Here is a 13,067-nt window from a genome sequence, read left to right as displayed (position 1 = left end):
CAGAATTCTCGTGCTGTCCTGTCAGTGCAGCTTTTGTTCCAAGGAACTCTAGTATGAATTATTAGGTGATGATTATGATTAATAATGTTTATTTTATTACGTGATAATAGTAGCTAGTTTGTGTTCAGTGACATAGCACCATTGGATTTCTAAGAGACATAGTGAAAATGACAACTCCAGACATGTTGTGTTCCCTGTAAAACAACTGGCCAGCTAGCTGTACTGGAGCTGCCAGACAGCAAGTGATTGCAAGTCTCACATATTCAACATTTATTCTATTTTTGAATCTCACTATCATTTTAACATCTAAAACTAGTCATATCAGCAAATACTCTCACTCATAATATGTTATTCATATCAGTACCCTACCGTATTACATTTGTGAAGTCCACCCAACCCAGTCAGTGATGGGTGGAGGGGACCTCTCATGTATTTGGTACTATTTAACCTGCTGATACATTATGTGGGTAAATAATTTTGCTGAACAGATTCTATCTACAAAGGAGGCCAAATTGATGCATAATGATTAAATTGACCAATAATACTAATAAAGTAAAAATTCCCAGAAAATTCCCATGCTTTATTAGCATTCCTGTAACAAACGACATACTGAGTATGCTGTACTTGATATTCGAACAAGTTTTTGGACATTTGGCCTCTGTGCACCACCACATTGAATTTGAAATGAAACACTCAAGATGAGAGCAAAGTGAAGACTTTCAACTTTAATTTGAGTGGTTTGATTAAAGTGTGGCATTAACCATGTAGGAATTACAAACATTTTTATACACCTACCCTCATTTTGGTAGCTCATAAATGATAGGACAGACTATCATAATTACAAGTATACATATGGTTTTTAATACCTGGATGAAAATCCTTGGCACTCAATGATTGTCTGAAGTCTGGAACCCAATGGACATGACCAATTGCTGAATTTCCTCCTTTGAGATGCTTTGCCAGGACTTTATTGCAGCTGCCATCATTTGTCATTTGTCGTTTGTCATTCTTTCTGGCTTCACTCTTGTCTTCAGTAAGTGAATAGCAGTTTCACTTTAGTCCAAATTTAGTCCATGGCAAAACAAAATAAATCACAGAGATAACAAAAACACTGGGAGTGGCCAAAACAACAGTTTGGAACATTCTTAAAACGGAATTAACTGGCAAGCTTAGCAACACTAGAGGGCCTGCAAAAGAGCTAAAAGGCATGACTGTAAATTTGGTCATTGATGAAGAAAATCTTTTCAGAATCAGAATCAGAATTCCTTTATTTATCCCCGAAGAGAAATTCTTTTTCGTACAGACATTGCACTTGCAGTTTTCCCGACCAAGAACAAAAAGTGAAAGATATAAAAATAGGATAAACAAAAGCAAGATAAGTATAAATCTAAAAATCTAAAAATACAGGTAATTACGTGTTAAAAATTTAAAAATACAGATGTTTACATGTGTGAAACAATATATACATTGTATATAAGTGTGTCCGTCACAGTGCAGAGTTTAGCAGTTTGATGGTGACAGGCAGGAATGATTTCCTGTGCCGCTCTGTGGTGCATCATGGGAGTAAGAGTCTGTTGCTGAATGAGCTCCTTTAGCAGATCAGCACATTGTGGAGAGGGAAAGTCCAGTATAGTCCTTATTTTGGACAACATCCTCCTCTTGGACACCACTGTCAGAGAGTCCAGTTCCTCTCCCACAACATGGCTGGCCTTCTTAATGATTCTATTGAGTCTGTTAGTGTCCCTCACCCTGAGGCAGCTGCCCCAGCAGGCAACAGCATATGCGATGGCACTGGACACCACCGAACTCATAGAACATCCTCAGCATCATCCTGCAGATGTTGAAAGACCTCAGCCACCTCAGAAAATAGAGGCGGCTCTGGCCCTTTCTCTAGACCCACCAAGTACCCCCAAGTATTTGTACTCCTCCACCACCTCCACAGTGACCCCTTTGATGTTGATAGGGGTCGCGGCGTCTTCGGGACAGGAACGAGGCATGACGTCTTCCACACCACGGGCTTAGCTGAGGTGCACAGGCTTTCAGGACCTTGGTGCTCACACCATCTGGGCCTGCAGCTTTGCCTGCACGGAGTCTCTGCAGCTGTCTTCTCACCTGCTCAGCTGTGAAGGTCATCGTTGAGATGGTGGGTTGGGGGAGGAGTGCACGTGGTACCCAGCAAGCAAAGAACACTCTTGAGGAGGTAGGCGTGTCATTGGCAGTCTGCAGTCAAGACATGGCTTCATGAATGTGAATAAAATGGTGGTGCAAACCACTGATGATGCTTAAGAACAGAAAGGCCAGATTAGACTTTGCCAGAAAACACCTATAAAGCTTGCCAAGTTCTTCTTTGGACTGATGAAACCAAGATTAATTTGAACCAGAAAGATCGGAAGAGAAAAGTATAGAGATGAAACGGAACAGCATAACATATCACCTGTCAAACATGGTGGAGGCACTGTTACTGATGTTGATGACATGACTACTGATGAAAGTAGCAGGATGAATTCTGAAGTGTATAGGGCCATACTCTCTGCTCAGATTATGCCAAATGATAAAAACTGATCAGATGTTTTTTTTCCTGTTGGCGATCCATCTCTGGTGACATTCACAAGTTTACACCATGGTAGTTTCAGTCTCTCGACACCAGACACCCTGTCATACAAGACCACTCCTTGTGTTGTCCCCTTTATAGACTCCATGACCAAAAACTCCTCAGTGATCTCAAATTTGCCATTAATTAATCCCTCTGATAAAAAATTAAGAGTTGAGTGGTGTCTTTAATGGCGTAACTTTCATCCAGTGCTAACGAATCGAACTTAAATGTCTCCGCTTTTTTGTTTAACACGCAGTAGCCACGGTTTATTGCATTGACTGGTTGCTAGCGTAGTTAACATGCTTGGTGGAAAAGTAGCAGCTGATATTGTATTCTTTGAAAACCGCAACAGTTTCTTGGCAAATAAGACATACAGCCTTTGACTGGAAATTTGGCACTCACTGACAACTTTTCTTTTCTTCAGTCCAGTCATTGTTAAAGTAAGGATCAATGGAATGGCAAATGTGAAGAATGAATATTTGTGTGTACAGATGACAGACTCAGCTTTAGCAAAGGTTGTTAGTGTTTGGAGTCCGCCATCTAGTGAAATCAAACGGAAATGTACCGTATTGCAGGAAAAAGGCGAAATGAATGCAGTCTATATGACAATTTTGATGCTTGTTGGGCCATATTAAACAGGCCAGTATGTTGCCCACCGCTGCAATAGAGCATGCTTTTCACTTAATGAAGCCAACACTAAAAGCAGAAAGAATGACAAACAAGCAGCAGCTGAAGGCAGCTGCAATAAAGTCCTTGCAAAGCATCCAAAGGAGGAAACTAAGCATTTGGTCATGTCCACTGGGTTCCAGACTTCAGGCAGTCATTGACTGCCAAGGATTTTCATCCAAGTGTTAAAAGCAATACTTATATTTATAATTATGTTAGTTTGGACCATCATTACTGAGCCACCAAAAATGGGATTAGGTATGTAAAAATACCTGTAATTCCTAAATGGTTAATGCCACACTTTTGTTAAACCCATTAAATTAAAGATGAGAGTCTTCACTTCATTCACATTTTGAGTGTTTCATTTCAAATTCAAGTGCCAAAAATCCTGTACTTGTCTCAATATCCAGTACTGTGCAAAAGTTTTAGACAGGTGTGAAAAAATGCTGTCAAGAATATAAATAATAATTGTTTATTTTTATCCATTTACAAAATGCAAAGTGAGCAAACAAAAGAAAAATCTAAATCAAATCAATACTACCCTTTCCCTTCAAACCAGCATTAGTTTTTACGGGTACATTTGCACAAAGTCAGGGATTTTGTAGGATTATAATCAGGTGTATCAACCAGTTATACCAAACAGGTGCTAATGATCATCAGTTTCACATGTGGGTTGAAATACGGTCATTAACTGAAACAGAAACAGCTATGTAGTAGGTTTAAAACTGGGTGAGCAACAGCCAAACTCTGCTACCAAGGTGAGGTTGTGGAAGACAGTTTCATGTCACAGGTCATACACCATGGCAAGACTGAGCACAGCAGGACACAAGGTAGTTATACTGCATCAGTAAGGTCTCTCCCAGACAGATTTCAAAGCAAACTGGGGTTTCAAGATGTGCAGTTCAAGCTTTTTTGAAGAAACACAAAGGAACAGGCAACGGTGAGGATCGCAGATGCAGTGGTCTGCCAATGACACTAAAAACACATCAAGCTTATTCCCTTCAAAATTGGAAGATGTCCAGCAGTGCCATCAGCTCAGAACTGGCAGAAACCAGTGGGACCCAGGTACACCCATTTATTGTCCAGTACAATAATGAGTGTCTGCAGGCAACAATGAAGCGTAGTGGAGGTTCCTTGCAAGTTTGGGGTTGCATTTCTGCAAATGGAGTTGGAGATTTGGTCAGGATTAATGGTGTCCTCAGTGCTGAGAAATACAGGTAGATACTTATCCATCATGCAGTACCATCAGGGAGGCATATAATTGGCACCAAATTTATTCTTCAGGAGGACAATGACCCCAAACATACAACATACATACATTAACTACCTTCAGTGTAAAGAAGAACCAAAAGTCCTGGAAGTGATGGTATGGAGACCTGATCTCAAGTCTGTCTGGGATTACATGACAGAAGGATTTGAGGAAGCCTACATCCACAGAAGATCTGTGGTTAGTTCTCCAAGATGTTTGGAACATCCTACCAGCCAAGTTCCTTCAAAAACTGTCTGCAATTGTACTTAGAAGAATTCATGCTGTTTTGAAGGTGGTCACACCAAATACAGATTTGATTTTAGATTTCTCTTCTTTTCGTTCATTTTGTTAGTTGATGAAAATAAACTATTAATTGTTCTTAGTTTACAGCAATTTTTCACACTTGCTTAAAGCTTTTGCACAGTTCTGTATACCGACTTAACTGTAGCTGAAAAATGGATCACATTAAAAGTTTTCATTTCATTTGATATTGATAATTATTGAAAGCTTTCAGTGACCTATTCCTAATTATAGAGAGATGAGTGACAGATGAAGAAAAAATTATTCCTCTGTCTTGTCATTCTCTTATAATGACATTCATAACCAGTCACAGGCAAAAACAAATACTTTTATTAACTCAGTGTTTCCCAACCTTTTTTGAGATGCGACACATCTTTTACATTAGAAAGCACGCGGCGTGCCGTCGGGCAAAAATGTTTGGGTCAGTTGTCCATGCCATCTTCCCAGAGTGCCAATCAGGTGAAGCAGCCCCCCCGGCACACCGGACAACTGCCGCGGCGCACGGCGGTTGGGAATCACCTCTTAACTGCATGCAATTGCCCAAGACACTGCGGTTTGTTTTTCCTGCTGCCAGCCTTCTCCCTCAGTACTGGACCAGTACGAAAAAACTGGTGTCTGCATTAGTCACTTACACACAAAAACATGGGAAAATAGGGTCCAGGTTAAAAAATGCAGACGTTACCATCTTGCATGAAGTGATGTTCATTATATTTGCCCCAGACTGTTGAGCTATTTTCACATAGCCAGGCCTATCTCTGTACTTTGTTTTAGGACTGGATCGACCTGTTATTTTTGTCCTAATTTCCTCACCATACTCATTTCCTTACTCCATGCTTTTCGGTTGTTATTGTGCAGCCTGGTTATGAGCCAGGACATATTGATTGTGTGCTTTCATTTCACCTCATAGTAATTTGTTGCACCTCTCTTAAAAATCAAAAGACTGAAAAGTAAAACTAACAATTAATAAAAAAAAAACAACAAAAAATTGAAATCACAGATTAAAACATATTCATGCAATTCTGAATGACAAAGCAATTTTTTGATGAACATAAAAATGTATTTATTGGACACATATAAATATTGAATTAATAACAGTTGTTGTTGGGCTGCAGATCACCACTGGCTACAACCTGGAGGATGATCGCTGTGAATGTGTGGCAATGCAGGACTACAAGGAAAATGAACAGGTGTAGAGACATTCACTCCCACTCTTTATAACTTGTTCTGTGTTGTCTGTCTTGCTTTTTTTTGTTTGCATGCACACAAAAAGCAGCTAAGTAAGGTAAAAGTACTATTGGTAGTAGTAGGAGTATTCCTCTTCTGGTCAAACTGCAAAGGACTTGTAAGTGACTTTTTATGCTTTGGGCGATAAATTTAAACCAACTGTTAGTAGTTTGGGCCAGCCATGAACAGCCCTTTTCAAGTCCAGCCACAAACACTCTATTGGATTGAATTTGGAGCTTTGACTCAGCCATTCCTGAACATTTACCTTGTTGCCTTGTATGCTTCGGGTCAGTGTCTTGATGGAAAATAATTCCTCTCCCGAGTCGTAGTTCTCTTGCAGACTGAATCAAATCATCCAAGATTTTCCTATATCTTGCTGCATTCATATTTACTCCAACTTTTCAAGCCTTCCAGGGCCTCCTCAGCATGATTTTGCCAGCACCATGCTTGTGGTGGGGATGGTGTGTTTGTAATAATGTGCAGTGTTTGGTGTCCGCTAAACATAACATTTAGCCTGATGGCCAAATAGCTCCATTTTGGGCTCATCAAAGAACCTTCTTCCAGTTGACCTTGGATTGCCTTTCATGCCTTTCAGCGAACTCTAGTCAAGACTTAATATGAGCTTTCTTAAACAGTAGGTTTTCTCCCTTAAAGCTTTGACTGGGAAAGAACCTGGACAGCAGTTGTTGTATGCAGTCTTCAGAGTAGTTATAAGTATCTTTGTGGCCTCTCTCACTAGTCTCCTTCTTGCACAGCCGCTCAGTTTGTCAGGACTGCATGCTTTAGGCAGATTTACACATGTGCCATATTTCTTCCATTTCTAAATGATGGATTTAATTGAACTTCAGGGCATGTTCACTGTTTGGGAAATTCTTTTGTATCCAACCCCTGACTTTTCAGTCACCTTTTCTCAGAGTTGCTTGGAGCATTGTTATGTCATATGTCATGGTGTAATTGTTACTTATAAAAGCAGTAAAAGGGGTAGCTGTATAGAAATTCTGCTTCCTATTGAAATCTGACAGATTACATTTTTGGCATTGTTTGACTCTCATTTGAAGGCATTGTTTTATAGGAGACCGTTCGTGAACATGTAATACTTTCATTGGCTTTTATCCCCGCCCCCCCATGCTGTGTTTTTAAGTTGCTTTTCCTTCTGTTTTTATGTTACTGTTGCTGTTTTTTTTTTTTTCAATGAAAAAAAATAAATTTTATTATTAATTTTATTATTAATTTTCCACATGTATTCTAAGATTAACATTGTATAACAAGCTTACATAGATGTAATGACAGTGTCTTCAGCCATGATAGTGTTGTTGATGCTGATCATTTATTCTTCCTATAGATCTACATCTTCTATGGCACAAGATCTAATGCTGAGTTTGTCATCCACAATGGCTTCTTCTACCAAGACAATGTCCATGACAGAGTGAAGATCAAGCTGGGCGTCAGTAAAAGCGAACGCCTTTATGCCATGAAGGCCGAATTACTAGCACGAGCCGGCATCCCAGTGTATGTCCAACTCTCCTCACCTTTTAGGAGCTTTTTAATATCCAGTCAAAGGACAGTAGTCTGCAAACTAGACTCAAAGCGTTTTACTCTCATGCCTTTAATGTGGGTCAAAGAGAATTTAAGGCTCATGTCTAATTCCATGCACCTTTTGTGTAGCTGGGATGCTCCAACAGTAGATATTTCAAACAATCAAGCTACCCCTTGATGTAATTGAAACACATGATGTTAATGTTGCAGCAGGTTTCATTTCTTTCTCTGCTAATTTTAATTTACCATCCATTCCAACACTTTCATCACAAGGAAGCTTAATCATTTAATCATTAGTCCCTTCAATTTATGCAACATTCTCTGGTCAGCATTTTAAATCAGATGCATTTTTAATTGATTTCAATTTTAACAATTGAAATCAAATGAAACAAATGTTCAAATGTTGTTGCTGCATTGCTCAATTGAACTCACAGATATACTCGTAAATCATTTTCAAAGAGCATCAGATTTAGTAAGATGCTCATTGACTGACATCATCATTTATGTACAATGTAGAAAGCTGTCCTTTTAGCTCCATTTGATTCTTTAAATAGTTCTTAAGTCTGCAAAGCCTTTAAACACATAGTATATTTGAGTACAGCATTTTCTACAAACCATTAACTTTGTTGACCTGTATACTCTGTTGCATTGGAGAGGGATTTTCTAATAGGAGGAGTGGAGCAATAGCCATAATGTGTTTATCACCACCCTGTGCTACAGATCGATACACTGATCACTTTGCTGAAATATATGGAAAATATAATATTCTTCTCTCCCAAACACCTCAGTGTATAATGTTATGATGTGAAATTGTTTGTGCTAAGTCCTGGATCACACTTCTTTCATAAGTGTTCTGTTGCACTGCTGGCTTTCATCAACCTGAGAAATACTCAGCAACATTCATATGTGTTTGATATTAGATTAGATTCAACTTCATTGTCATTACACATGTACAAGTACAATGCAACGATATGTAATTATATTTACCCAAGAAAGACCAGGTTAAGATGTGATAGAATCAAATGATCTGCAGGCACAGGTGGTGGTACATTTTATAATTATTTTTCTTTCTTATGTGTAAGGAAGCACATTTGTATACTGTATGTATACTGTACTGCAAGAATGTTTATTACAGGATTATTGTGCTGAATGAGTAGTCTTTCATAACACTGTTGACATATACTCTATGTACCTATATTCAATCAATGCATATGCTCAGGTATTTTATAATTTGTTTAACTCATTACTACTAATATGGTCTGTATGCTATTTTCAGGTCCTGTATTTTTGCTCTGCACTGTAATGAACCACCCATTTCAGCCCAGCTTCTAGCTTTCCTCAGAGTGTTCTGCATGACAGAGGGTAAGACCCTGACAGACCAACACAGAACTAGTAATGCACTCTTGTGTTATAAAAAAGCTAATCCTACTATATTTTAGTCCTACATATTACATACCATATACATTATTTGTCATGTTTTACGCATAGATTGTGTAATAGGTAACAGTAAATAATAGTAAACAATAATACAAGAATTGAAGACTCGTGACTGAGACTGTAAAGTCATCAGGAAACTTGCCCAATATCAGCTGAGATAAACTCCGGGAAAAGATAAGCGGTGACAGATAATGGATGGTCCCAGCTTTTTTTGGAATCAGAGTTACACACACACACACACACAGGACATTCTCTGCAGAGCTTTAAAGCCACAGAATGGTTTCCAAAGCTCCTTCAAGACTATTATGAAGCAATCATGAGCACTTCAGCAGATGGTAAGAGAATAGAAAGTGAAAGAGAGGTATAGGTAGAGAAAAGAGAGAGATAGTTAGGTGATCAAGGCAGGTCACCAAATGTAAAAGGAACAATCCACTATAGGGGTTTGCAATATTCATCGGCATGCACAGTATGCAGAATGATGCCGTCGTCAAGTAAATCTCCAGCCACACAAGGCCACATCTTCGTCTTTTACATGACATCTCTTTAGGACTGCAGTTGGTATATTGCTACATTTTTTGTTGCATGTTAATTATTAAAACAGCCCCCACACAATTTTAGATGTTTTGTCTATGTATTATCTCTTGCAAACATGTATGCCTCTGTGACAAGATGGAATAAGTATGCACAGTTTGCCTTCTAAGACTTCCAAGTAACCAAGCCACCAAAACGAGTTCAGAGACCTAAAGACTGACTATTTTTTTTCTTATTATGAAAGAAATTAAATTGATGCTCTTAACAAAACAGTCTTGAAGGGCTGACTGGCTTAGCCAAAGTTTTGGCACAAAAAGATTTGATGCAGAAACCTTGGTCACAAATTACAATTTAAGGGAACATTTTTTTATATTTTCTTCACCATTAAATCAGAAGATTATTAGTTTTATCTCTGTGTCCACAACAGAGAGAATTAAGCTGGCTAACTAGACAATATTTATTTATACATACTTTCAAATCATTCAGCTTCATAGACAAATGTCACTTCTCTCTGAAACAGTCTCTAAACAGAGTTTAGACATGGACTTATAGAGAGCACATTGCTCCAAAAATTAGCTAGATAATTCATTTTAGCCATTAAAGAATTAATGTTATTTAACTGAAACTGATCTAGTCTGCTACTGGTGATGTTAGACATGTTAACAAGGCAAAACCCTGGAACTTAGAACCAGATCCAAAATGCAACCAGAAATCTGTTCCCAACCCCAAGAGACAATACTTAGATGTATGCTGCATAAGTCTGTGCTAATACTGGTTGTGGGTGAAATTAATACCCCATCTCTTAGAGTGAAGTGAGTAAAGTCTCAGTATTACCATTTCAACAACTATAGTTGTGTTCTGGATCTTGTACTGTACCTAGAATCTCAGATACGGGGGAATGTTGGGTTCTCTGTATTACAAAATTAAATTAAAATTTGGTCTCGACCTGCTCTAACTGGAAAGTGTCATGAGATAACTTTTGTTGAATTGACACTGTATAAATAAACCGAATTTTTAAAGAATTTTAAGAATTTCCCTTCAGGGATAAATAAAGGAATTCTGATTCTGATCTGAATTGAATTGAGACACATTGCTGTTAAAACAAAACCCTGATAGCCTACAAGATAAAATATCTGAATAAGTCATTAAAAGGTGTAATGTTTCAATACTGACACAATCTGCACACACTGCAATTTTCTCAATTTTCTGTTAAATTAGGCTTAACATGTTTCACACCTCTTTGTCAGTTTCATGAATCTTATCATGTCATCTTTTTCTGGATTAGAAATCTTCTTGGGTCACTCAGTTTCTAGAACCCAAGGCCCAGGACCCAAGTTACACTATATGAACAAAAGTAATTGACCACCTGACTACTTTTTTGATCAATTTTCACTTCAGTACTTTTTACTAATTGTAGGCTTGGAGTTTGGCTGTGGTTTCTTTTAAAGAGATACTAATGCTAATGTTTACTCTACCTAACCCTTTATGATTTCAGAGGAACTTAAGGATTACCTGCTTGGAGATTGTGCTATCAATAAGATCTTCACCCTGGGCAATAGCGAATTCCCTGTCAGCTGGGAGAATGAGATTAAGTTGTGGACTTTTCTCGAGACCCGGGCGGCTCTGCTGCTCAAGAGCTACAAGACAACATCAGAGGTGAGTTGGCTAGAAGTTAAATTATGTTGAGAGTTGTAATTATGGGCTGCCCGATTGCATAGAGTGTCAAATGTTCAGTATGGTTCAGTCAAACTAGTTTGTATGAAAGGTCTTAATCCAGCGATGTTCATGTTTCATGAATTTTGAAGGCATAATTGCATGATTATGGATTCTGTTAAAAGAAAAAAAAAATGTTAGAATCCTGCCACCGCCATTCCAAAGTCAGAAATGTGTACCAAGAACTTTTCAATAATCTGACATGTGAATTTAATGTGTGAAGCTGACTTATTATCTTTCCCTGCACTTTTTTTTCTTCTCTTAACTCCTGGCCTGGTCTTTTGTAGGATGACTGCTCCATGCTTGAGAAACCTGATCTATCTCTCCATTCTCGTGTGGTGATCCAGCTCCGCCTGGCCGAGAAGCAGATACTGGAAAAGGCATTGACCAGTGGACAGGCCAAGCGCTTGCACTTCCAGAAAAGCCTGGAGGAGGGTGCTCCGTTGCCTCGCTACAAAGAAAGCGATATCACCTTGTCAGAGAATGCAGACACAGATACTAAGCTTCCTATTATCCTACGCCAGCTGGAGGAGGTTGAAGAAAGCCAGGAAATCCAGGTGGAGGAGCACAGTCACCTCCTTAATGGTGAAAGGGCTGCATATGGAACGGATATGGAAGCTAATGGACAGTCAGTGCAAGAGGAAAGTCAGGAGAAGGTCAGGAAAAATGTTAATTCAGCTTTGGACATGATTGGAATTTCAGCCCAAAATGGCCAGAGGGAAATGGCCATTCTCAGTGCCAGTCAATTTGAGGATAATCCCAAAGAGAACAGGGAAAAAGTATAATTCCCTTAATGCCACAGCCCATGCTATTTATTTATATTTGTGTCTTTTAAAAGACTCAGAAATGTAGAAGCTGAAAAAAATTTGATTCAACAATGCAGAATGTTTGTGACTGTATGTTCACCCAGCATTCTTAGTTGCCCTCTGCTGGATATGTATAAAAATGCTGCCAATGTGTCTGTAACTCTTTTGTGCAGAATGGTATTTGAATAAAATTAGCTTTTAAGATTGAAACTTAGACTACAGTATAGGATGAAAGCAAGGAGGAACACCACAAACTGGTTCCAGACAAATTGTCAGCTGACAAGAAACAAAACAAATGGAGGTAGGTGAATGTTATTATCGCAAAGTCAAAATCTCTTACCTTTTGAATTGTTTGGGCAATTACTGCAGTCTGTCCCCATATCCAGTATGTTTTGATTTGACAATCATATTCTGTAGTGCATTTTGAGGTGTGCGACATGTGGTGTATTAGGTCCGTCACTGCCCTCTTTTACTTTTTTTTCTTAACTTCAAGCAAAATAACTGAAGGAAATTTAAAATTTTGGCAGTAGTCTATGAGAACACTTGTTTTAAAGTGATTCTATCTGTTGTTCAGTGTGATAGGCAAAAATGACATGATTTTTGCTTTCTCAATGAAAGATCCCATCAAATTGTACATTTTCCATAATTACATAGTTGGAGCCTTCATGAAGAAATGAAGAATTAGGTTTTATTTTGTGTTTTTAAAAGTATCTGAATGTACTCAGTTTAGCAGTGATTATCTGCTGATGCCACCAAAAGGGTGAGTGACCCAGTGACCATTGTTGGTGCCCCTGAGAAAGCCATATATGACACTGGGGACTTAGTGAGACTTAACACAGTGATGGCTCATGTGAGTTCTCTTGAAGCTTTCAGTATGACTTTCTTAAAATGAGCTAATTTCAGTAGACCCTTTTGTGTGAAAAACACTGAAGCAGCTTGTATTAACTTGTGGTGGATCTAATAACTCTGACTCTGCACTGATATACTGTTCATAGCCAATACTGCCTGAATC

At 38.6% G+C, this 13,067-nt stretch overlaps 1 protein-coding gene across 2 annotated transcripts in view; it reads left to right on the top strand.

The window, feature by feature from the left end:
* setd3 (SET domain containing 3, actin histidine methyltransferase) overlaps positions 1 to 12,265 on the top strand; it is a 37,180-nt gene extending 24,915 nt beyond the window's left edge. For both annotated transcript variants that reach the window (XM_046413954.1, XM_046413955.1), the window contains exons 9-13: positions 5,921 to 5,995; positions 7,375 to 7,541; positions 8,845 to 8,930; positions 11,032 to 11,192; positions 11,537 to 12,265. In XM_046413954.1, coding sequence (XP_046269910.1) covers positions 5,921 to 5,995; positions 7,375 to 7,541; positions 8,845 to 8,930; positions 11,032 to 11,192; positions 11,537 to 12,034 — 987 coding nt within the window. In that variant the 3' untranslated portion in view covers positions 12,035 to 12,265. The remainder of the gene's footprint in view (positions 1 to 5,920; positions 5,996 to 7,374; positions 7,542 to 8,844; positions 8,931 to 11,031; positions 11,193 to 11,536) is intronic.
* The last annotated feature ends 802 nt before the right edge of the window (positions 12,266 to 13,067 follow it).

The sequence above is a fragment of the Scatophagus argus genome, chromosome 15 (assembly GCF_020382885.2).
Source record: "Scatophagus argus isolate fScaArg1 chromosome 15, fScaArg1.pri, whole genome shotgun sequence".
Taxonomy (NCBI): Eukaryota; Metazoa; Chordata; class Actinopteri; family Scatophagidae; genus Scatophagus; species Scatophagus argus.
The sequence above is the reverse complement of the archived record's forward strand: the minus strand, read 5'-3'. Positions and strand labels throughout refer to the sequence as shown.